The sequence below is a fragment of the Rhea pennata genome, chromosome 16 (assembly GCF_028389875.1).
Source record: "Rhea pennata isolate bPtePen1 chromosome 16, bPtePen1.pri, whole genome shotgun sequence".
Lineage (NCBI taxonomy): Eukaryota > Metazoa > Chordata > Aves > Rheiformes > Rheidae > Rhea > Rhea pennata.
In genome coordinates this window covers 1,925,718-1,952,997 of record NC_084678.1, presented here as the reverse complement: position 1 = coordinate 1,952,997, position 27,280 = coordinate 1,925,718, and the positions used below count along the sequence as shown (strand labels likewise).

Below are 27,280 nucleotides of genomic sequence, written 5' to 3'. Positions count from 1 at the left end.
TCTGTCTAAAAAGCTGGGAGGAAGTTACACAAGTTGAAAAGAGTTGAAAAGAACTATATGCCACGTGATATAATCTGTTCACGGAAACAGACTTAAGATAACTTAATAAAAATCAAGAGCCACAAAATCCTTGGGATTAGTATTAAACTAAATGGAACATATTAGATAACATTTAATATGTTTAATATTCAGGCAGAGCCCTGAAATATGGCATGAATTTTTGAAAAGCATTTCAGAAGATCCAAGGAAGTACGGACTGATAAGTCTGAGTTCCATTTCGAACAAATTAGTAGAAAATATAATAAAGGATAGAATTAACAATCTCAGATGTTTATGACCAGTAATATTGAGTGTTGATGATGGTATTAGTAGTACACTTTAGGAAAAAACAAATCAAAATTAATATAACAATGTGCCTTTGTTTAGCAGCTACAGTTCAGGAAATTGATCTTAAGATTTTTTTTGTGCACAGACCTCTGAAAATGCCAGTTCAACACTCAACAAAGGTGAAAAAGGGAAATTAATATTAGAAATTATTATGAAAGGAATAGAAAACAAAACAGGAACCCTCTTCTGCCATAAACCCATAGTGTAGCCACATATAAATGCTGCACACCCTTATCTTTTCATCTCAGAACAGATACAGAAACTAGAATACCAAGTAAAAAGGTAATTAGAGATATTAGGACATACCAATAGGACATACAATTTAGGAAGGACTATAAGGAGGAAGACATGGTATCAAGTCAGGAGTGGTACAGAGTTGGTGAATAGGGAATTACTGTTCATTAACTCTCACAACACAAGAGCTAGAAAGCAGCCAAAGAAACAACCCAGTAGTACTTCAGAAATAAACAGAAGCACCTTCTCATGTAACACAATTAAGTTGTGGAAATAATTGTCACAGTGCATTAAAGAGCCAAAAATATGGATGAGTTCAGAAAGGGGCTACACAAATTCATACAGGATTGCTCTATTAGTAGCTATTAAATATGATGATTCCTGTGCAACTTTCATATTACTCATTAGTGAACACAGAAGAGATACAAGAAGACATGCTGATTCACATTTGTTCTGTTTCTTATGCTTTTTCCTGAAACACCTTTGATTATCATTAGAAACAATACACTGAATCTTCAGCTAACATGAGAATAATGACTGCTAAATACCTTCAGTTTCATTCACTTTTTGCCGAATTTTGCAGATATTGATTGGTGTCTCTGCTGTGCATCTCTTCCTGCCATGATTTGCAAAGAGACCACCGTAGCCCATTACATGACCCTGGATACCAGTTAGGTGCCTTTGCTGACTTGGTAAGAATTTCTACTGAAATAAACCACTGTGAAAGAAAATGCTGCCTTTAGCATAACTTTTAGTAATCCTATGGGAAGAGGCTATACCTTATACAGAAATATTAGCAAGAAAGATCCTGCTCATACTAGCCATTCATCTTTACCTGGAGGGTGAATTTGGAACCAGAACCAGTTTCTATTAGCTAGGAACAGCAAGTCATCCAAACTAATCACTGCATCTGCTCTCTCAAAAAAACAAAAAGCAAACAAAGCTCTCTATTAAAAAAAGTTAATTTTATTTCATTTCCAAATGGGGTGACAACTGCTAGATTCCATACAATCATGGATCCATGAACAAGACTACTCCATGATGCTGATCTCTAGTACTGCTATAACCTTTACCCAGTGACTGAGGCAGGGACAAATGCAAATACTCACTCTCACCATCTAACTTTGAAATTTATTTCTGCTCTGTCTAACAGCCTGGTTTATTTCTGTTTGCTCCATCAGACTTCGCATTATTTTCTACCACAGTCCTGTTCATATATGACCTCTTTGACATCCTCCCATCAGTTCTACATTAGTCTAAAATTATAATTTGAAGTTACGTTGCTTTCACCTTCTACCAATATTCTACACCTTCTGGTTTCAATCACAAGCTGAGAAAAACCCGATTTCCCCAAGCACTCCTCCTCCCCAGGGCTTCAAACACATGCATGCCACAGAACAGTTAACAGTTAAATATTTTCTTGCCAATATTTTAAGAGTGCAGAAGGTTCCAAATTGCTGGTAAAATAAACAATGCCAGACTGTGAAAACTCCTGCCTGCCATATACTCTGATGTTAACAAGAGTTTCTTTATTACTGTAACCTTTCAGAAGTGAACAAAAATTATTTCTCTACCCTACTTCTGCCCTCAAGTAAAAGGCAAAGGAGGAAAGCAAACCCTGAAAAAGCTGCACGGTAAGATACAGTGAGTTTTCCATCGTACTTCAGTTTTTCATTCAGATTTGATGCTTCTGTGAATAAACAAACTTCCAGAAGATCCTAAGTGAGTGGGCAACCGTTTTAAGGAGGCAAAAATTTCCTTTTACACTGCTTCCTGAATAACAAAGATTAAACCTACATATAAGCCACCTTCTCCTCTGCAAGTGAAAAATAAAGTAGGAAATACAGCACAGCAAAGTTAGGATGCCCTGAATCGGACACTTTGTTTTCAAGTTTCTTAGCTCTGGCCTCTTGGCGAGAGACCAAGACAAAGACCTATATCAATTATAGGGTCTCTGCCATCTCCTTTGTTTTAAAAAATTGAATTTTCATAATGAATCTACAAACATGAGGAACTGCTAGCACTTTTAGCATTACCTATACAAATTAATTGCTAATTCAGGTGACATCCCCTAAAACCACTGGTCCTTCGCAGACCTGCCAGCCTTCTGTTTTGCACAGACATTTGGAGTTACGAAATCCATTCCCAGGCATCTGAAAACCAATCCAGATTAGAGTATTACTCATTTTACACAAATCAAGATTGTACTCACCCAATTTCCTATCCACATTAGCTATATCTTTAGCTGAATCTCCCTCTTAATGTGCAGTCATCCTTGTGGCCACAAGAAGGCCAACTGAGCAATTTGAAAATTGTCTAATTGAATTGGCAAATAGATCTACTAGCAACAAATAGAGATCACTTTCTCTAAGACCAGACTTGTTGTTATTTTGGTCATGTCTTTTCATCTTTTGCATTATTTCCTGCCATTTGAATATGGAAACCAAGGGGAGAAAAACATAACTGAAAAAGAATAGAAGAGAATAGAAACTGAATAGTACTGAAGAATTGAAGAGAATGGAAAGAATAAAATCTACTGAACTTCCCAAAACAGGAAAATAAACAGAAAAACAAAGTTTGTCTAGGTATGCACAAAAGCATTACGTAGAAATGTATGTAAAGAAAGAGCACTGAAATTACTGAATGCACTACATTTGCACTTCCTGATCATTATCATTTATTTTATTGCAGGAGTTGTTAGTACAAGCAGTCAAAGATAAGAGCTTCATAAAGCTGGGAGTGTTTATAAACAGCTAAAATGGGCCAGAGAAGTCAGAAAATAAGGTAACAAAACAAACTGAGCTCAAACAGGGAAATATAAACGTGCACAACCAACTTATCTAGCCAGGCTGCAAGACGTTCTAGTATTGGTATTATAAACATGAAGACATTGAGTCTGCAGTAGAATTTAAGACCAGACTTTGAAGGAGCTCTACAACCAAAATGGCAAGGAATTGCTTGCAGCAGAAGCTGATCAAGACTGTCAATGCTGGCAGATTGCCATACACCCCCTGCACCATCCCCGAGTAAACAGACATTGTTCCCACTGGAGGCCACTGAATCATAAGAACTAGTGGAGACTGTCATGAGATGAAATGCCATAGCGAGTGACAAGCCATGCAGATGATCCTAGCAGCAGATGTGGGAAGACACATAAGTGAGGACTAAGCCATTGAGAGAAAAGGATAAGACAGAAGGAAGATTAGTAACTGAGGAAAACGGTGAAAACCGAAAATGCGGATCTGGGAGTTAGAATGGGAAATAAGGTGCTCAGCTAGACAAATAAAAGAACTGAAGAAGAGAATGATTGGAAATGAAACAAACAGTCATGAAGATGTTTCAACATGTCAGAGTAGGTTTGAAGTAAGCAGACATTAAGAGGGAGCCTGAGCTTTCAGGCAAGGAACACAGGACCTTTGCAACAGGACACTGGTGTAGAGTGCATAACCACAGAATCAGCAGAGAAGCATGGAAGGGGTGAAGAACAGGCACTGCTGGCACTGATGATTACAAAGGACTAGTCAAGTGGGAAAGAATAGAAGGGAATGGAGAGAGCTGGTGGTGTCAGCGTGACCTATGAGAAGGGCTGCCGCAAGGAAACAAAGAGAACTAGAAAAGCAGCAAAAGGAAAGGGTAGGCAGATAGACTGTTTACAAGAGGCAGGTGGGAGAAGTGTGTGATATACTGAGACAGGAGAAAGGAAGAACTCTCCCTGGAAAGGGAGAACATACAAGCTCTAGTGAATTCTTCTGGCATCTGGGTAACAAAAACAACCAAGGAGGAGAAAAATCATTCAGAATAGGTATGATGAGTTACAACAAAGAACAGAGGATCCTAAGTAACTGCCTGTACTACAAATAAATATCAAATTAGGCATACAGGAAAACAGTACTGTGTAACAGCCAACACAGAACAGCAACCAATAGGGAAATAAGCTTGTACATTCATGCACCTGACAGGAGGAAAATGTCAAGCAAGAAAAGCAATCAGTAGAGCAGCACCATGCTTCTCAAACAGCATAGCAGGACTGAGAGAGAACGAGAGTAATTTCCAAAGTTGCACAGATACTGCTGAAGTTTGATGAAGATCCCATTATTCTGAAAGCATTAGCTGTACCAAAGAGAAAACAGTCAAGATTTGCTCAGTAGCAAGAAATCTGTCTTCCTCTCCATGTGAACAATCATAGCAGCAAGGGCATCTCCTTCCTCTCCTCTCAACAATGATGGTAGATGCAAAGCCTCACTTGCATTTTGCTTTCAGAAATAAAACAAAGGAATAAAACAGTTATTAATCCTCTCACAAAATAACAGTTAGAAAACAGCTCAAGAATCAAGCAAACCTCGGTGATACTGTGCTATTTGTGCCCTGTGGAGATATTCCCAGAATATATCTATTCGTGCAAAATACAGGAATCACAACCATTCCTTAATTTAGCCAGAAAGAGTATTTGGAAGCTGGCTGAATACAGGGGAATTAGGAGGGCCAAGAATAGCTGCATACTATTTTAATCAAAACTGCACGACATCAGTGCTGTTGGGTCTGCCAGAGACAAGAAAAGACAAAGAAAAGGAGAAGGGAATGAGCAACATCTCAAACAACTACAGCATTCCTGCACCATATCAGAATGTTAATTAATAATTATGTTATTGTCTTTCAAGATAGGCAAGTTTAAGGAAAACACAAGTTTAAGGAAAAGTTATTCATAATTGGAAATTTATAAATACAGCAGATTGTTTCTTCTTTTGTAGAAGAAACAAATGATACCATTGACATGCTATTGGCAGTGAAAAACACAAGCAACAATATGAGTAAGACACATCAGGAACAACATAAAACCTCCAATGATTTTAGCAGTTCCAATATTTTTCTGTGTTTAAGAAGGAACTTAACAATGTAGTCATCTTTTCACTGCTGCACCTTAGACGTTATTAAAAAAAAAGAAAAAAAAAAAGGAAAAAAACGAACTGCATGTGCAAGATGAGACACCTTGCTCCTCGCTCTCAAATTCTCAAAGACTTAAGCCAAGCAGATCTGCGGATATCAGTTGAGGAATTTTGGGGAGAACTTTAAAGGACTAAGAAAATGATTATGTAAAAATGTCCAAAATATCTAGCATAACAATATATCACTTAGCTCTGCACTGTGTGTAGGCAAATCATGAACTGCATACTAAGTGATAAACAAAGCAGTGACAGGAGCCCAGGAAACAGTCTGCTGAGCCTGGAGATTATGGCAAGTTCTATAAGGATCATTTGTCCTATTTCTACTGTCATCATCTGTACCATCAAAATAAAAACTATGCAGTCGTGCTATGCAGTTATTTCATTGTTCAACATCAGAATTTTGGCAACTAAACTACTTTCTGGAGATTTTGAGGAGCACAGGAGAGCACTTAAACCCTACAATCACTGTATGGCAATATCAATTTTGGTACTTGAAATCCCCACATTGGTTTAGAATGAGGGGATAACGAGAAAGGTTTCCGGAAGAGGTGCTGTAAAGCAGCTTCCAGCGTACTTGCAGGTGCCAGAGGAAGACACAAAGTAGACCAAGAAGACTACCTTACAGTAACAGGTTCCAACACATCTGGGAAATTTAAATTGATTTTTGATGCCAGACTCCCTGGAAAATGGGGGCAGGCTGGTGAAAAGAACTCAAACACATATTATACCTTGATTTCAACACGAGGTATCGTTGGCATGCACCAAACATACCTGTTCCAGAGAGACAGGCATGTTACTTCCATGGGCCCCAATTCTAGAACAACTTATTGAAAACAGAACATGAGAAAAGACTGCCATTTCAAAACTCTATGACCCAGTAAAGCTAAATTTATATCACAGTCTGTTCCAGACTTCTTCATGGTTTAGGTATTTTCAGGGTAAAATAATACACATGCATTTTCCCGTATATTTAAGTTACTAGGATTCCCATAACCAAATTAAGCTACATCTACCCTAGAAGCAGTACCTGATATTCTCATACATTTATAAAATGACAAACTACTGGAAACTAGCTGTGAACTTTGGAGCTCTTCGAGAGAGGATCAAAAGTTGATGCACTATTTCTCTTCTGCTTGCATACTATGTTCTGTAACATGTAAATAGGGCTTCATATAATCAGAATGAAATTTTTATTTTGAGCATGCTGTTAAACCATTTCTTGGTGACACTCAGAAGTTGAGTTTAGGAAAAGCAGTCAAAATTAATGTCTAATAGACAAAGCAAGTGCAATCCCTCACCACAGACAAAACCTTCCAAGAAAAAAGTAAACTTTAAAAGCACATTCTCAGGTTCTGTTCAACTAAACTTGATCCTGAACCTGCACTTTTAACTTTCCTATTAAGGTCTCAATGACAGTGCCAATATCCAGGCCAAAACAGATACATAAGTGGATTTCAGAGCATCTCTGAGAGAAAAACATCTCCAAAAGACTGTTTTAATAGGACTTAAATACTCTGCAGCATAATTAACAGTTAATCATTTTGAATTTTCTTTCATATACACTCCTGTACTTATGACAAATAAAATGTCAGAATCTCCTCTGAATCAAAAAAACTCCTAGATTATGCTGCTATCCCAGCATACTTTTCTACTCAAAATATAGCATTGATAAGTAGATGTAAATGATTCTGCCAAGCTTCTGACTGAAGTTGTTTAGGCTTTCAGACATCCTCAGGGGAGTACTTTTCACCTCACCTTGGATATTTGGAAGCTAGGCATCCACTTTAAATTAGCCAATCAGGTTTCTTATCAGGCATGGAGAAAGACGAGCAGCTCCCAAAGGGCAACCCACCCTATCCTCAAGTGTACGTTGATCGGCCAGCTCTCCCTTTCCATGCTGCCAGCATTGCTTCAGCTCTGTTGGCCAGACCTTACACGGGTTGCTTTATCTTTTTAAAATGGGGAAGGGGGGCGGGGGAAACAGATGTATAGAATCCCTCCATTCAACAGGATTAGTTTTCTGCCTCTTCAGCAATGTAAGCGTCTCACAGAAGTGTCTTGTGAATGCTGGTGGTGGCACTAAGAATCAAAGAACTACCTCTCCTGGCAGCTGTTAATCAGCTCAGCATGTCTTTTTGAATCTGCATTAAGTAACTGGGATACACTGCTCTTCAGAACTCAGTAGACGAGACTGCTGGGTTAATCTAGGTGACTTACTTTCACAGAGCTAAAGAAAGAGACCCTACAGCTGCGATTTCAAAAAAATGTTACCCTCCAGAAAGGGACAAATATCCACTGTGCATTCCCATGGGTCCAACATTCTTTTGTGCCAAGAAGGCTTGTCTTCAGGCCCACAGTATTTTAGATTCCCAACACAGATGTGTTGAGATACAATATATGGTTTCTCTACCTACAGAGTTAGCAATAAAGTTAAACCTCTATGCAAGGATTAGTTTCTTGAGAGAGAAGAATCACCATTCTCTAAGAAAAAGATTGGCATTTGCCATGGTTCATACCAAAACTCCCACAGAAAAAGGACTTTCACGTTCACATAGATGTATTCTTCAGTAATTATTGCCCTGACAAGCAGAGCACGGGAGATACCCGGTAATAAAGCAAATCAAGTGAATATAGGCATTAGAGGGCTCATGCACTGTACAGAGAACTGCTGTAGCTTATTCGCTTGGCTTGTGCACTGTGGGAAAGACAACTATTTTAAAATAACAGCCATCTCACGAACTAGAGCTGCCAATATGGCATTTGATTTTACCAAGCTGAGCTGGACCTGAGCTCATGAAGGCCTATCTATGGCCTAATCAATCATCAAACTACGTAAGTTACCTCCGGATAATTCAAATGTCACTCTCATTTGTGATGTTCTTTTTACAAAAATTTCACCTAAAACATGTCCTACAAAGCTTGGTAACATATCAAACAAAAAGAAAAAAAGCAGAAAAAACATACAGCAATTTTGAATATCACTACTTTATTAATTCCTAAAAGAGAATACTAAAAACTGTAAAGATTTGATAAATTGTTTTCTAAAAAGTCATTAATAACATCACAATGTTTTTCTCCTTAAAACATAATAAAGTTATACACTTCAAAAAATACAAAAAGTATCTGAAACAAAAACTAATCCTCTATTTTTTGATTTTCAACCGTGCCAAAATTCTCCTTTATCTTCTATTCCAACCCATTTCCTCAAACAAAATCACTACCTTCTCTCTAATTTTCTGCTTCAGTATATTTTCCCCACCTCATACATAACTCCCTCACGCGCTCCCTTGCCAGAATACTACAAACATTTTCCTTCTGCCTCAACCCTCCCACGTTCTTCCATGATACCTAGTTCTTGTTCTGTTCATCCCAACTTTACTCCATGACTTCCATGAGATCGAAGAGACAAGCCTGAAAAGGATCCCCTGAATTTACAAGTGCAGTAGCTTCCCACTGTAGGTAACTCACCTACTACGGTTCAATTCATACAAAGATCTAGTTTCATCTTAAATTTTATCAATTTTGTGCCCTGTCCTCTCAGGGGCCTCTCATCTTAGAAATCTGTTCTAGAATCTCACTTGTCTAATTCTGATCATGATTTCCGAGTCCATAGTTAAAAGTTTCAAAATTTTTGTTCTCCAAAAGAAGGACTATAATTGAAGTGTACCAAATTAGGTAAGTGCAATAATATCAGATGTGAACATAAATTCCGACTCCCAGATTAATTTTTTAAAAACAGAATGTAGCTAGTGTGAGGCAAGATGATATTTTTAATCATCTTTTAATTGTGAAAGTATCAAGGCAGAAAGTTGTGTTCAAGTTTACAGAGCTAAATTATGCTCTCAGTTACACTGATGTGAACCATGTTATTGATTCTGATGGTGTTACTTCAGATGTTCACCAATGTAACTGAGAGCAAATTATGGGTCACTGTATATAAACAGCTCTGGCTAAAAGTATAACAAAGACTGTATTGTGCTATGCACAGCAGAGCCAATAAATGAATTCAAAAGACACCTAGATGTGTTCCTGGGAAAAAAAGGGGGTGGGGAGGGGGAAGGGAAGGGGTAAGGGTCTGAGTGGTCTGGTGGGAAAACAGGAAAGTGGGATTAAGATAAATTAAAACAGGTTTGGCATGTTGGGCTTGACGGTCTCTCCTATTCTTATCATCTCTTTTGCAGTTTTTAGGACATATAATATAAAATGAATTATTTTGCACTGAAAAAGCCCTATTCATTTCAGAAGAACAATGCCACCACAACCTGCAAGACTCATCATTGTTAAAAAGAGTCTATAAGAAGTTACAGATATGTGAAAAAAGCCTGAGGCATCTTTTTAAGACAACAGCCCATTTGTATCCAGAGTTATGAGTAGATTTTTGTATCAAGTCCCTATTGCAAGATATCAGCTGAAATCACATGCCAGGGAGCTCCAGAGTATATAATCCTTCTGATCAAATCTGTAGCTTCATCTGAGTGTATAAAAAAAAACACACTCAAACTTATAATGCCTGCTTTTATATACACATAGTTGCTAAAACACAATATTCAGGTCAGTCAGGTTAATATTCAGGTTGTTAAAGAACTCTGGCAGGAAAACAAATAGGAGCAATTTCTGGTACTGACTGAATTCCCCTTCCAAACTGATTAAACAGCTGCCAGGTTGGACAGTATAAATCTATTCACTGAAAGCCACAAGGTGGAGATCTCTGGCAAAGCAGGATCGAAAGGAAGTCTTTTACCCAGCCTAATGTTACTATTAACACTTTGAGCCATTGCATCAAGCCAATTTTTCTGTTTGTTTTTGACGTTTGATAGAAATGTCACTAGTGGAAAAATTAAGTAAAGAGCACTGGTTAGCCACAGAACTGGACACACCTGGCTGCAAACCCACCAAAAGAAACTGACTTCATTAGTACTAGGGACAGCAGAGTAAAATTTATATCTGAAATATGCCTGCACTGGTAGAATTTGCTGAGGCCACAAGCTCTCTGTGTGTTTTTACAGCTGTGTCAAGTTTTGGTTTCTGACTCTTGCCGACATTCAGGAGTGCTGAAGGAGCTCAGGCTAACAGGTCCCAAAACTTTGTTGCTGAGATTTAGATTTCAGCAATTTTAACAACCAGTTTTTGAAATAATACAAAATCCAAATGGAGTTGGAGGTGATGCAAATTAGTAGTTAAAATGCTTTGCATTCCATCATTTTCTGCTCTGATGAATCTGTATATTTAAGAGCAAATGGCATATTCTAATAGACTATCGATATCAGTTCAGGAATATAATGTCCATTTTCTGCATCAAGTGTTTTAAATATTGCTAGATATGAAATTGGATTGAAAAAATGCAGTTCTTCCTGTTAACACATTAACCTAATTACATCCAACTAGCAAATTTCACACAGGTGCAAACACAGGAATGTACCAATCTGAGAGCTCAATATTGACCTTTGATAATCTGCAAGAGACCTAAAGCAGGGAATGGAATTGCCTAATCTCACGGGAGCTATGTAGTGATAACTCAGCACCCTGAAAGTATTCAGCATTTTCTATTCATTTGACTTACTTCCAAGAAAGGTTCAGATTCTGAAATTTGAAATCATCAACAGAGAAACATTAATATATTTTCCCTTCATCTGCTACTGCTACCTTGATGTATTTTAACTATCTTCTTTTGAAGGCAGAGTGGATGCTGGTTGCAGCATTAAATTGCTCGAAAATAAGGTGTTATACATATTCTGCAATCAGCTCACAAATCCTGTGTCTGAGTATGAGTGAAGCTAAAGCATTACCTCAACTCCGTTCTAAGTGAAACATTAAGGATAAATACATCAAGATTAATAAGCTGTGGCTAACACCTAGGGTAGGTGCCCTTTACCTATTTGTCACTTTTAACTCTTCGTAGCTGCAAAAGCTGAGATATGAACAAGAAAGAGTTCAGTTAGAGGCCACGAGTGCCAGGGGGAGAAAATTAAGTGAGGAGGAGTGAATAAATATGGAAGAAACAGGAAGTGCTCGTGCAGAAGCATCAATGAAGTGACAGATTACGTTAGGATTGCCAGCAGAGAGGAAGGTAAATACAGCAATGATTAGGAGCAAAGGAACCACTAATCTCTTCAAAGATCAATGTGTAAGTTACTAACATAGGTTACAATATACAACAAATACTACCAGAAGAGACGGAAAAGTTCATCGCTCTTGAAAAACTAATGTCTGAAAAATGAGGATTCATTAAAAGGTGAAAAACAATCATTAAAAGATTAGGATGTACCTTTGTAAATACTATGGGGAAGAGAATAGTCCCAATTTCCACGTTTATACTTTAGGAGAGTTCATTATGCTTTCTTACACACTGGCCTAGTTAGCAGTTACCTCAAGAGCTCGCTCACTCTCTCACAAGGAGACTCATTAAAATCAATGGGCCTCTGTGCAGTTGAACTGTATTAAATATACACAGAGATGTAACTGTTCATGGGATCAAGCCCTTAAATGTGTACATGCTTTGTTTAAGCATCAGCTATTGCCACATAAAAGCTATGGTTAAGGCCACGTTACAGTCAAAAACATATACTGGTAACAAAGTAAAATGCATTATAGAAATCATATTAATACAAATGAAGCATGCTAGCCTGGGAAATTCAAATTCAAGGATAAACGGAGAAGGTGTCTACCTTGACAAGAAATTGAAATGAAAGGCAACAACTTCAGATCTCCTTATAGTTGCATCATACAGTAACCACTAACAAGCATGGATTAACATTTGAAGCTCCATTTTGGATAAACACACATATAAGGACACTTTTTACACTTCAGGGAATTTCTGATAGCAATGGAATGGTTTAATTTGCAAAACTAGAAAACCTGTGCTCACACAGTCAATTTTATCTTAGTTTTTTCCTTATATCGACTAGCCTTGGATGTTTTCCTGTAGTTTTCCTTGTAGGATTTGAGGCAGTGGCAGACAGTATAGAGAAGCAAAGCTGTTTTCTACCCTTATAAGCATGCAGAACTCCAAAGTGAAGCATGGTGCAAGACTGAGCTATATTAAGATGATTCAGTAGGCTTAAAAAAAATGTGTCAAAAATAACAGAGAAATTATTTCAAAACTTTTTCTTTTAAATCTTGTGAGAATCTCTTTTCCAAAGTAACATTCTCTGTGTGCATAGACGGAGTCAAAAGACTGCTGAAGACTTCTTCGTTTTTTTTTTTTTTTTTAATCAAGAGGAACACATGTAAATTCACACCCGGAACAAGGATCTGAGTTGTCTCCAGTTGCTACAGAAACAGGGAACAACCACTGATGCAACAGGGAAGATGTAGGTAAAGATAAAAATTGAATAAAACAGAGTGTTTCTATATCTCTTTCTTCGGTATATTTTATTCCTAGTTTGACTGCTTAGCAGGTTTCTACCTCTTTTCTTAGGCAAAACTATAGTAAAAATGAAGTAAAGACCAAAACCTGAAGGCAAGGAAACACTGAGGAAAAAAAAATTGAAAAACAAAAATCAATACAAGGATTTTAGAATAGCTAGTTAATAAGGTGCAATGTTTGCCATTTGCCTTTCAAAATACATTTCTAGAGTGGTGCTCAGTTCCTTGACTCAGTGAATTGCTCATATATAACCTGCAGTCCACAAAGCAGCACAGTCTAAAACCTGCTGCATGAACTCTTACATCATTCTGTCTCCTAGGATGAAAAAAAAAAATGTAAAAACCTCTAGGAACAAACTGTACTATTAAGAAAGCCCTGTATTACTATTATCTAATTTGTCTAAGCTTACTCATGCTACCTCACAGCATCCTATGAGGACAGTAGAGATCCCTATATGCAAACTTATGACCTGCCTATTAACATAGCAAGAAATTGTAAGATGCCTAAATGTAAATTAAATCCAAAAGAAGATTAAGAGCATGACTTTAAAAGCAACTTGTTAACACAACAAAGCTAAGGGGAGAAAAAAAAAGTTAAAGGAAGGTTAAAAAAAAAAAAAAAAAAGTAGCAGCCACAATGGATGGAATAACTGAAGTCATACTAGAAGCAACACTCTACTACAGCACACAAAAGATATAATCAGAGATAAACCTCTTGAATTACCGATGTGACTTGATACCAAATCCTGACTCGCCAGTTAATTCCCTTGTTTGTCGCAAGAAAAGAACTCTAGCGCTGCCTTTCCTTTGTGTATGTGGCTGACAACTAAGTTTTGATCATAAGACATTGTTGCTGTATGAAAATTGTCAGTTGTCTGACTGTCCTACTAATTTTAATCATGTACAAACCTCTCTCTAATCATTGCACAATTCTCTACTTTTTTCACAACACAGGAAATCTTTCCTACCCCTCTTTTCCCACTAGGAGTGTCCTGGAGATGGGCATCTTCAGCTGCACCACGTCCACTGTGATACTGTTGTGGTGAAACTATCACCTCCTTCCACTGCTTCTGCAGCGCCTTCTCTGAACACTGTCACCAATACAAGGATGGAGACAGATAGTTATGACTTTAATGTCAGAAATAACCATTACAACTAACTAGTAGAACCTTGCTCATTGCACAGGCCAAAAAGACCCAGCCCTGTTCTTCCTTCAGATTCTCAAATGAACTATTCTTAGAATTACCCTTTCCTTACAATGCCTCTTTTGTGATCAAGACTGGATATATCTAAGTAGCCAAAGTAAAAATTTAGCTAATGATTATTTACAGTCTTGTACAAATCTTTGTCTCTTCTCCCTTCTTTTACTAACAGTCTTAGATATACAGAAAACTCCAAGCTCTGCTGGAATTACTTAAGTTGTGGTTATACACACATACATTTGGCACCAGTAACATTTCTCCCTACACCAGCTGCACATTGCCATCCACTAACACCAACTCTCTTGTAGCAGCATCACTATTTCTGCAATGACTTGGTGAACCCGGGTGGAAAACCAGTTATTTCCAGTCAAATCAATGCACTGATCCAGATAGATCATGGTACAGTATCAGAAGAAAAAACTTAATGGGCTCAATAAAACAGTGAGACCAGGTAAGAATGGTCAAGAGTAAGGGCTACATATACCAGCTTAAGCTAATAAAAAATACACACACAGCTACAAATTAATTCTTAGGCTTTCTTCTAAGATATACAAAGTTACAAAAGCATCTGAATCATCAAAACAATCCAGACAATCAACACCGAAGATGACTTACCCCCATCACCTTACCACGCTGTTCAACATCCTCCCACATACAATGAACTATATAGCGACACATGTATTTTCCTGCTCGACCTTCCTGCTTCATTCGTACCAGACACATCCTGCAAGAACATAAACATGAGAGAAATTCATAGCTTCTAATTTTCTTTCAAATTTAAGCAGTAAATTAAATATTTCAGCTCATTTAAAAGTCCACTTATGGAACGTGTTTTTGTGATCAGGAAAAAAATAGCCCTCCCCCCACCCAAACTGTCACAAACTTATCTATTCCGTATTAAAAAGCTGTATCCACCGGATTTTACCCAATTCAGCTATGGGAGAATGTCAGTGGGCTCTATTCTGGCTGATAGTAATCTAGTTAATTGGTATTCCACATTCTTAAGAACACGTCACCCTTTGGAGCAGGAATGAATGTCTTGTCCTAGGATGCAAACCAGCTGTAACTCAGCTTGGTATACTGGAGTGCTGAAAGAGTTTACACCAGTCAAGTTGCGAGAGCTAAAGAAAGTTACAGACTTCACCCGAATTCACATTAGCACGTCCTAAATTATTTTAGCTATGGAGTCTTTGGATACATGTCCAACCATTTGGCACAATCCCTACCTGCAGTGCACACTGGAAGAACTCACAAGTTTGTAAGTGCATTTGGGGATCTTAATATCAGGTTGAATTGTTTCTCTGTTTGTTTGGTTTGGTTTTGTTTTAAAGCATTAAGACACTTGAATTTCATTGCTGCTCTTCGGGGGGGGGGGGAGGGAACAATTTATTTTGCCTCTTTTACTAGATCTATAAACAGTATTAACCAAAATACAGGCTATTCCTTCACTGAGCTAAGACACCAGTCACATCACCAGCTCTATGTTCTCTACCTCACTAATCAGCCCTGCTCCTGTATCCTGAGTCAGAATGCCTGTCTTGTACCAATGGAGTTATTGTAGACAGTGTGGTGCTCAAATACTGGAGCTGAAAGAAGTCACTGCTCTGCCCAGAAGCATGTTACAGCTGGGAAACTTCCCACATAAAAGCTTCTTCTCATAGCTTATGCAAGAGCAAGAGTTTATTGCTGCAGGCCACTTTGAAGCAGTAACATAGTACCAATTGTGAACGTATCAGAAGAGTTAAAAGGTAAAAATGATGATTATATCTGTTCATTTCTTCAGTGAAAATAAGATCTGTGTCCCTGTAGGCACCAGAAGCATTTGGTGTGTTGTGGATGCCAGCTCAACAGGTAGAATCATAAACACTTGAAAACTGTCAGCTGAGCCAATTTGTAGAAGGAAAGAAATCAATCTTTTTGATGTATTTTTACCTAGTGTATTGATTAGTAAATAAAAGATATTTCTAACCAAGAAAAGAAGCAAATCTTATTCTCAAGGATGAATGACAGAGACAAAACAAACTGAAGGCACCAAAAATAGCATTAACTCTATATTCTTGTTTCTGAATAGAGTCATATATTCAAGTTCCATACAAGGGTCATTCATCTCAAACACCAAAATTAAGAGAAGAATTCTTTTAATCAGATTCTCTTGGACCAGAATCTGATTTCTCACTAAAGGGCTTCTGAAAACAAAATTGACCAAGTGAGAAGGAGTTCTGGAGTACCTGACCAAGTACAGGCTTTTCTCTGTAATATATTCTGCCTCATTTCTCACTTCTGCTTTCTGAAGCACACTGGATGCCCTGGCTCCAAGACAACATCATGCTGAAAAGCCTTGGGCACTTTGCAGAAAACTTGACACTTGTTCTAACACTTGGCAACAAAGTCCAATGAAAAAGATAGCTGGAAAGAGTGATCAGGCCTTGAAAAATTGTAGACGGACACTGGTTAAACCTTGCAAATCAAGATGAGAACCGGAAAGAAAGTCTTGCAAGAAGGACAAAAGGAAAATAGCAACAGCAAAAGAACGTAAGGAAAATGTTGAAGTGCCAACAGAATGAGTAGTAAGACAGTAGCAAGAAATTAATCTACCTGCATCTTGTTCACAGAAGATAAATGCTTTCTGCTAAAACAGTGGTCCAGAACTCAGAAGCCAGCTGTCCAGTTACCAGTCCTTCCATAAACCAAATGCACAACCAGCTTAAAGCTGTGTCTCAATTCCATCAGTTTTAAAATCTTTGTTCCTCTAGTGTATTTATATAATTGAGCTGTATGGAAAGATTAATTAGGAAGTGTGAATGTATCCCAAATTTTTTCTCACACTTAGCAAGCTGGAGAGAAAAAGACTCAGTCTAGGAGACTAATTCTGGAGCAAAAAAAGAATTTTTGTACTTTACTTGCTGAATACACAAGCTTCGGGGAAAAAAAATTAAGAGTGGCTTGGCAAGAAACCCTGTGAGCATAAATACTGGTTCCCATCCAGTCTGTCTTCAGTGGTAGTGTACTAAGAGCAGAGAGGAGTACACAGACCAGCAGTTACAATTGGTCACTGATGAGCAGGAATGGAGTAGTGTTCAGAGTAAAACTTGTTACCCTTGAAGCCTAAAAGGCAGCTCTGTGTTTGGATGCATAGTGCTGTCATAGAGCTGTTCTGCAGCAGCACAAGTGAGATCATGGAATTCTGCAGTTTATTTGAAAATTTGGTAGTTTGTTACTACACCTGCCGTCTGAGGTTTAAAAGACGCAGACTCTTTAAAGACTATAAACCTTCTAACTAGATCAAGTGTGAAACATTTTATCGTTTCACTGCAGAACCTGTTCTGTAATTTATTCAAATACTGACTCATCTTTGTCAAACCACCAAAGTAAAATTATTCCAAACTATCTTTAGAAAGCTGCCTACATGACATCGGTCAGGGTGGATAACTTATGCTGCATTTAAGCTATGCAAGGAGATTATGTTAGAAGAAAATTATATGAAAGGATGTGTGAAAAAGAACAGAAGCACCTCTGCCTCCACCCTTGTTAGACAAGCAGTGGCTGTTTCCCACAACAGCCCTCAGCTATAACTGCTTGTGTCAGTATTCCCACTCAGCACCAACAGATTGGCTTAAACATCAGGAGTACTAATTGATACTACCCTGTTTGACTCTACTGCAAAGCGCACTAGTGTTAGCGATCAAGGATGATGCATTCTGTCTCTAAAGGCAAAGTCTACTCTGAGCTTCCCACTATTCCCTAGACCTGGCCATTCATTCCTGCTTCTTCAGTTGTCCCAGTGCAAACACTTCCAGGGCTATCCTATACTAGATCAGAGAAATGACTCTAGCTTAACAATAAACGTATCAACAATAGTTGTAGAAGGGTGTGGTTTTATCCTGGTTAACCTAGATCATTCATGTATAGCCAGAAACTTTGGGACAGGAGGAGGATGCTCCTGAATTGACTTTGTCACCAGCTATACATTATGATACACACTTTTATGAATAATGGTGACTGAGAATAATAGTAAGGAGCAGAACACTAAACTCTTCCTAACTGGGTCCGCATGTTACCCTGTGCTTCAGCCTAGTGAGTTCACTAATTATTGTATTTACAGCTATATACACATCTCTGCTGGGGCCCAAGCTAACGGATCTGAGCCAGGCTATATAGTCTTCCTCTCTCCTGGTGCCAGCACGTAGGTCCATTCTCTCACCTTTAGGCAGGATCAACTAAATGCCAAAGTTATTCCAGATAAACTTGTTCCTAACCCTGCCCCACCCTCTGAGGACTTGATTTCTCCCTGTTCTCTGTACTGTGAATGATAGAGAAATTATTCCCTTTCTTTTGAAATAGTGCAGCTCAAACGCATACACAGCACCCTCAGTTTCCTCTATGGAAATTTGGTAAGTGTTTTCCTGCAGGAACTGTTTTCTATGTACTTATGGTTCTTGTTCTTCTCTGGACTGTCTCTGATAAATGCTTTCTCAAATGCGTTTTTCTACATCAGAAACTATATTCAGCTGAAGTCTTACCACAGATCTTGGAGTCCTTCAGAACAAGAATTGTAGTACCACTCTACTTTGATCCTAAACACTTCAGGGATGGCACTATGCTTGGTGAAAATATGAAGAGAGCTCCAGATATTTACATGATACATCCTACATTCTTATATCGAAACATTTCTTGGTACAGCCACTGAAGTCACCACTTAGGCAGTTTCATAGCAGGTCTAGACACAGCCAATAATTCATTTAGACTGTCACAGCATGGAAAAAGACAAATCCAGCAATTGAGATGAACAACTTGAGATTTCCCAAAAGGTCTGGACTTCTAAGCATAAAAAGAAGGAGTCCTCCTGATATCAAAAATGCAAAGCAACAGAAACAGCCCATAAAAGCGTAACAGTACAGAAGAATATTGGTAAGATGACTTTTAGCTTAAATAGAATTTTAGCACTGAATGGGAAGGTACTGGGATGTATCTGAAGGAAAAATATCTTTAACGATACTAGCATAAGGGGCAGACTAAGTAGAAGAGCCTGAATTCCCCCCCTTCCCTTTCCTTCTAGACACACGGAGAAAAACTGACCACAGACAAGAATAGAAGACCAGAGCCACAGATTAGAACAGATGGTCCACCAGAATCCATAACACAAGGAGGTACGTTCTGACAACCACCTCATGTCTATAAAAGGTGGGATACAAGAACACAGAAACACAGCTGACTGGAGCACGATGGGCAATGACAGCAGCAAGAGGGGTTTTTACCAAACTAAGAGAAAATCTGATCTTCTCTAGGTCCACGAGATACCCTAAGACAGCTGAAACTAAAACTTTGAAGTAGCAAGTAAGCCAGAAAGTGATCTAAACTGCTTTGCAGTGGAAAACTGGAACATTTTAATAGATGGTGAGACACAATCTACACTGTGAGATGGCTGGTTGCCAGATCTGGGAAACTTTCTAGCCTCTAAGACAAAAAGGTCCAGCAGAAAAAACAGAGGCCTTGGAGCCTTCAGACAGAGAGACGACGGCCCTAACTACGCCAGTACTAGCAGGATCATTAATGCTCTTTCCTCATTTTACCCAGATCAAGACTGATTAAAACAAGAGAATCAGAGAGAAAGCATGTAGCAATACACCTGACCATCTCCTTGGCTCAAGAAAAGGCAACTCTTGGCCTTCTCTGATATAGCTATGATCTTAGCAGTTTTGTGTCTATCTCGTGCTAATTTCACCTCTGTCATAGATCCCTTGTTTATTTCTAAGGCTCTCGGGAAAGACAGTAAAGTCAAGATATCTTCTATCACAAAGTAAGTTTTCCTGTCAAGAAGAAATCAAAATCATTGTGGCGGGGGGGGGGGAAGCATAGTTTTTGCATATTTTTGTTACTCCTCTGTTTTGCCTCAGGTATTTTCAAATGTTTTGGTTTTGAATATTTATTTCAATAGTTAAATCAGATACTGAAATGAATGATTAGTTTATCAATTCAGACTTTTAAAGATACCCCCCACACACACACACAAGAAACAGTGAGAAATAAGGAAACAGCAAATCTCAAGAGTTTTTCATTAATTGGTTAGTTGATTCAATTGATCCCATTAACTGATGCCAATTTCAAGGCTTCTACTAATCTATTCATTCTTCAGTAAAATAAGCTGTTCCATCTTTCAATATACTGAGGAGATGAGAAATTAAAAGAAAAGGCGGCAAAACACAGAGGCAAGGAAGCAAGTGGCCTATGTTTAAGTGCAGGTATTTCAATTCAACCTTCCTTTTAGCCTTTGGACAGCTGAAAGCAAATCTACAGAATTCAGTTTCCTGAAAGATCTGGTACTTCAAAAACGAAAAAAAACCCTGTACGCCCTTGTGCATCCCTCTGACCTTTACAAGTATGTAATGTTAGATGAAAACTTGATTCTTTGAGGCTACTAATTTCACAAATTAAAAAGGAAAAAAATCTACTTTTTAATGTGTTAAATATTTGTACATGCAACCAAGCCAGCATTCACCAACCCGTATGTACATTTCAGAGGTGCAAGCATAAATGCCAATGCTATAATTTGTTAAATGCTTCTGATGATCAGCAACTTAAATCACCACAAATTCTCACAATTTAAACCGCTTCTACGTAAATTTAAATTTTTCCTAAAACAGCTATATCTAATTTTTCCACTCAGGCTGAGCAAGGCTTTTGGGAAACTTATGGCAAAGATCATTTCATTACTTTGGAATTCAAAGACTTAAAAGAGTTTAGCTTCTTTTTGCTCTTTAGTACAAAACTGCTGAAATTCAAAAGTTAACAAATTAAATACAACCACTTTTATCAATAACTGTGGAGTCCACTTTTTCACATAGTAAGATATATTTCATTCTGAAAACAATTATATTACTATTTTAATTTTCACTTACCAGACATGAAGCTGGGCTACTAAAAACCATGAATTCAAAGTATCAGGCATATGGCATCCTTGGACAGAGAGGAAGGAAAAAAAACAATAAAAAACAAAACTAAACATCAATATGAACTCATTACTTATTGCATCTACCAGAAATTCACTAAATTAAAACTTAAACCCATTTTAGTAATTTAATTTCTTGCCCCAAAGAGTAAATACCTATCAGAAGCAAAGAGCATTCACTGTCACACATACACTTAAACTCTCAATCTACAGTGTCCTGTGGCAGCATGTTTTCAAAAGAAACTCATTAGGACAAAATTTACAGAGAATAAAATCCATAGTGGAAAGTTAAACACAAATACGTGGCTGCAGAAGTCTCAAAGCAGTAAAGAATAATAGGGAAGTATTAATGGATGCTTTGCCCAGTTCTTACACCCTCCTTCAGTATGCGCTGTTGCCTACTGCCAAAGACAGGGTGCTGTGCTAGATGGGTTTCTAGTGTAACCCAGCTGTTCTGATTTACTATACAGCTATATAATCCACACCACCATCAGCCTATATAGCCTCTAGTCATTCTGTGTTAGGATTAAAGCAACTGATCAACCAGAGTAACAATTGCTATCACCAGATTTAGTTTTCCTGCTATAGCCACTGGGTTTCCAAGAGATGGGCTGTCCACACGCATATTCACAATATGAATGTGCACATGCCATTAGGATTTGAGCCTGGAAACTTAAGACTATATGCCACAGAAATCATACTCCTCTTCCACATGCTTAAGAGGCATGACCTTTGGGCTGTGTGCACTTTAAGTCCTGCTGCTCCTCTCAACCTTACAGCTTCCTCATAGGAAACTTCCTCTACATCTCTTAGAAGAGAAGTCTTAGGAACAATATTCAGTGTGAAGGATCCAGATGCGACACAGTTATCTTGGCCTGTCCAGCACCTGAACTCATCTTCTGAACTATGCAAGCCTAGCAGTAAGAAGGCCAGAAAGTACTCAGAAAATGAGTCTCCACTAAAATCTGTCCCAAGGAAGTCAATCTTATCCATTTTGTATTTGAATGTATTCCGTTCTGACTCATGTACCTCCTGGCTTCCAAGTATTAATCAATGAGATTCAACTGAATCATGAAGCAACATTTTCATAACCTTTCTTCATACACACTAAGTGTAATCAGACAACCACCATAAAAGACAAATAAATCATTAGTATTTCTCTCTCCTCAAAGAGATGATTCTACGAGTGCACAAGAGTTGCTTCAGCATCAATACCCATAGATCACCTATGCCACTTCTACGGCAGTATGAAAACACTAGCATTCTATACTTAGAGGTTAATCACAACTTTTCTCCCACCCCTCTCCACATTTAGCTCTTTCATTCTTACAAGAAATAGTCCTCATGCCTAGAACAACTCTACTTCGGCCTAAAGGCATGCCAAGGGCAACCTCCCTAATCAGAGTAAAAATACACAGTGCTTGCATTTAACCAAGCCATTTCATTGAGTGAGAGTTCTACAAGCAAGATTCAGGGAAACACGTAGCTCAGCAGACAGAGGTTTCTGAAGTAAAAGTCATGATCCATCAGTCTTCTAAAACAAAAATCATTCTTTATTGGAAAGCAAAATTCATAGTTCTACTATTTGAGATGCCAAATATTTCTAAAGGCCTATGCAATACCCAGGAGTGAAGAACTTCTCTAACTTCCCAAATGTTGCACTTCTACTTTTGTAACCCATTAAACTTCTATATTAACATAGACTATATGCTAAATTTAGAGGAGGAATGGCTACATTAAAAGTGGAGAGATGACAACACAATGCTGTAACCAGGCAGATGTACCTGTCTAGCAGGGATTCTGTCAGTATCCAACCCCTTGACCGACAAGGGAGAGTTGAAACAGAAGAGGGCTACAATGAATTAAGCACCAAAGACCTTGAGCTGAAGACTGACCCTGGCAGGGACGGAACTCCTTCTCCCACACAACATACTTCATTTACTCTGTATCTGTAAACAGGCTTGAATAACAGTCAAAGTAGAAGACAACAGCTGATGACAGCATGAACCAGGAAAAGGTCCAGACCGAAACAACCTGCTTCAGTGGTCCATAATATATATTAACTGAACTGCCTTTTTATAGGCAATAGTTTTGGACAAATCTGTCCAGCCTAAAATCAGGCCTGACACTCAATCCAAAATAACAACCTGGGTGTACACTAGTCCTCATTACTTCTCTGTATGGACAAACTTGTTAGCTGTGTCTAGGGACTTTGCAAGTCTCTATCAAAATCAAGTTCCTACATGAAGATATTAAATCCTGCTCCAGGACAATCTTTATGTATATAGCCATGAAAAACCAATAATTATATCTCCCAATTAGCCTGACCAAAAAAGTAACCTGCTAAGTGACTGCTACATCTCAACGTATTGTGCCAAGCTACAAAGAGATGGCCCACAACTCAATCACAGAAGACATCCTCTTGTTCAAAGACCTTGATTCATAGCTCTATATATAGCATAGGAAGGTCAATGATAAAAGAGACACCATCAGCTGAATATACAGGAGCAGCCAGTATTGAGCTGAGACAGTTTGATCAGCAGGATTATGTAAAGCAAGGACTCATCTAAGAACTTCTCAAAAGCCTTGGATAAGCGCCCTACTGCTACTTCTCTCACATAAATCAAAATCACTGGTCCACTAGCTAGGGCCCAAGTGGAAAGGTTGAGTCTGGCAGATTATCTAGAGCACTAGCCCATAACGAGGAAAAAAGATCTGTCAGATGAGCACATTTAAATCTTGGCCTGAATAGACAGCATTCACCATCAAATACATGCCTGAAAAAATCTCTACATTGGATCAAAAAGGTCATCCTATTCTCAGAAAGTTAAACCTGCTTCTCAGAGATTATCTATTACCTTGACAAAAGATCTAAGCTGTTCAGCAAGTAGGTTCCTACACAGACAAATTTCCTGATGTAACTTAAAGGATAACCTACTTATTGTAGCAGTAACTTAAAAGATAACCTACTTATTCTAGCATGAAACATAGACTCAACCCATAATGTAATCACATAATGTAAGAACTCCCATGATGGATGCTGTGAAATTTAAAGGATATAATTGAGAAGGAAGTAATTGACATACTAAATCTGGACTTACTCCAGGAATCAGGCCACATCTCAAGTACTGCATCCAGTTCTGAGCACCCCAGTACAAGAGAGACATGGAGCTACTGGAGAGAGTCCAGCACAGGGCTGCAAAGATGATCAGAGGGATGGAGCATCTCCCCGATGAGGAAAGGCTGCAAGAGCTGGGCTTGTTTAGCCTGCAGAAGAGAGGACTGAGACGTGATCATACCAACATCTACAAGTACCTTGGGGGGAGGGATGTCAAGGGGATGGGGCTGAACTCTTTTCAGTAGTGCCATGCGGCAGGACACAAGGCAACAGGCACAAACCAAGACACAGGAAGTTCCGCCCAAACATAATGTGGAACTTCTTTACAGTGCGTGTGACAGAGCACTGGAACAGCTGCCCAGAGAGGCTGTGGAATCTCCTTCTCCGGAGATATTCAAAACCCACCTGGATGCAGTCCTGTCTAACTTGCTCTAGGTGACCCTGCTTGAGCAGGGGGTTGGACTAGATGATCTCCAGACATCCCTTCCACCCTCAGCCAATTCTGTGAATCTGTGAAGTAAAAGGCAAAGTCCTGCCTTGTATGCAGTTCAGGCACCTAAGCATCTGCTTGTCTCTTTCACTGAATTACTAGCATAGCTCAGCAAGCAAAGCAACAACTAAGACCTCTCAAAAGAGAATAGTCCACAGTCACTTCCCTGAAGGAAGCTGTCTTCATGACAGCACTTGACCACACATCAATTTAACAGTTTATATTTTAAGCTGAATAGGCACATGGACATGCAGAAATTAGACTTCCTCTTGAGGCTCTATGCCTGATTCAGCAACTCATATCTGTGGACTGAACTTACTTTTACCAAAGACTACAGCTATTAGCTATTCTATGGTCACAAAGAGATATCACATAGCTAAGTCAAACATGCAACTAAGCATCATGATACATCAGGCCATAACACAGGTTATCAGCTCTTCTGATTACAAACTTCACAAACAGTACCACAAGGAAAACAGTATGAACAGAACCTAGCAACAAAGCTTCCAGTCCTCAAACAAAAAGCTTGCCTTTAGAAAGCAGCTTTTTATAAGAAATGCACTTCTAAAACTGTGGGGTCTAGAGTGCCTTATTCCAGACTAACAGTGGAGAAAGGTCCATCTTGTAATTAAATATATTTAGATACAGAAAAATGTCAGATAGCAAATGAAGATAGCTAGCTATGAATTAACTGTGATATCAGCTGGGGAATAAATTTATTCCGCTTACAGAATAGATCCTGTTCAGAAGTCTGTATCTGATAGGAGACATGAATGCCAGGATTATGAGGACATACATCTTCCTCCAGTTATATTCTGAATTTAAAATTCATCAGGTATGGGAAGCAAGTGTGAACGCAGACTTTCTTTTGTGACAGATCATCCTTGCAACTACTGTGATATTAGGAAGGATGCAATGGGACAATATTCCTGCACCCTGCAAAAAAAAAGCATGCTATAGCAGGGTTCAACTTTTAAAGTATGACTGACAGAGATAGTAGCAGGTGCCTTATAAGATGCCTTATGGGCTAAGGAAGGCAGAAGGATTCAGAGAGCTGTAGGTAAACTCCAGCCCTTTTGAGTTGCCTGGCAGCTCCACTAGAAGCTATGTGAAATGCTGTTTTGATGGGACAGGTTCTTTGCCACTGCAACAGCACGACAATGTAGCAATACTGTTAAGTATTAACAGCCCAAGACAAATTCAAGTCATCATACACTCCATGTCCACCAGAAAGACTCTTCAGCTGAGCTTTCAGTATCACCTAACTGATTCTGAAAGCTCTCCTGGTCTTTCAAGTATAACGATGGGCATGAAGCACTTTCCTCACAAAGGGTTACTTCCTTCATTTTGTTAAAAAAACCCAAGCCACATAAACTTTGCGCACAGAAAGTCTGGCACCAATAATGTTGCTATTCCCTCTGCTACTTCTCTGTTCTCCTTCTTTATACAGGTAACAGCTAAAGTCTTCAAATGGCTCCCCTTTTCTTTTAAGGGGCGCAATGTAGACATTTGGGATGTAGGCTCTAAAATAGAGTTCCCAAGGTTTTATCTGTGCATGATCATAAAACAAAGAAAGAATAGAATAGCAGGTACAATTAAATAAACAGCAGAATAATACTGGAGAGCCACTATTCAAACATCTTTGTATGCTACAGAGGCTTCATGATTTGCCCAATCATGATCCATATTTTGTGAACTACTGCTCCAAAGCATAATACAGAGAAATGCAGTTCACAGGGCTCATACTGTATTAGGGGGTTCTCTTAGAAGTTCACTAAGCATCAGCAGAGAGGCACTGAGATAGTATGATACAGACCCTATGACACACAAAACGCTCTCCTCATTGCTCTCATCCTCAACAACACATTATCCAACATTTATACACTATGCCATCTCTATCAGAGAACTAACTACCTTACAACATCCATATACCAATCCAAGTTCCATAAGATCAAGTCTCCGTTATTATTCAAACTACAAATTAACCACATCACAAAAGCATGTCCAGAAACACTGAAGATGGCTCTCTGAAGAACCAGTTCTGACCACACTGGGTTAATTAGTCCACAAATAGTTCTGCACATGCATGGATGTACCGTTTCCAAGGCCAGCTCAGTAGGTTAACAACTTTCACGAACCACAAAGAAAAAGCTAATAAGCTCTCCAGAGATCCGAGCTGACTCTGTGCAGAGTTCACTTGGATATCTCAACATCATGCAACTAGAGCCAGAAGTGCTAGTGGAAGCAATGCATAAATATTCTAGCAGGTCCACCCACAGTCAGCTTTGGCTCAGGTGCGTTTTGAGCTGGGTCCCATGCAGGAGCCTTACTACTCTTAGAGATCCTAAGCAGTGCAATTCATTAACATTAGCATGCAGCACCTGCACCAATAGACTCAGGCACACCTATGCTTGCTGCATTACCTAGGGACAAAGTTAAGAGGCAGTTGTTTCCTATTCCTGCTAGTTCTTCAGGCTGCTCCTCTGGGAATAAGCCATGATCCTTGTTTAAATTTGGCCCATCTTTATTTGAAAAGGAGCCATTTAGAAAGGAAAAACCTGCTCACAACTGACCTAGTTTGATGAAGACGTGGTG

General features: G+C 38.7%; 1 protein-coding gene across 5 annotated transcripts in view; it reads right to left on the bottom strand.

Annotated features, from left to right (window-relative positions):
• LOC134147874 (ubiquinol-cytochrome-c reductase complex assembly factor 1) overlaps positions 1-27,280 on the bottom strand; it is a 54,765-nt gene that overhangs the window by 11,789 nt on the left and 15,696 nt on the right. For 3 of the 5 annotated variants that reach the window (XM_062589416.1, XM_062589418.1, XM_062589417.1), the window contains 3 exons: positions 21,028-21,085; positions 14,747-14,855; positions 13,898-14,020 (listed from right to left, as the gene is read on the bottom strand). In XM_062589416.1, coding sequence (XP_062445400.1) covers positions 13,898-14,020; positions 14,747-14,855; positions 21,028-21,085 — 290 coding nt within the window. The remainder of the gene's footprint in view (positions 1-13,897; positions 14,021-14,746; positions 14,856-21,027; positions 21,086-27,280) is intronic. The other 2 variants (XM_062589420.1, XM_062589421.1) reach the window with 1 other exon arrangement.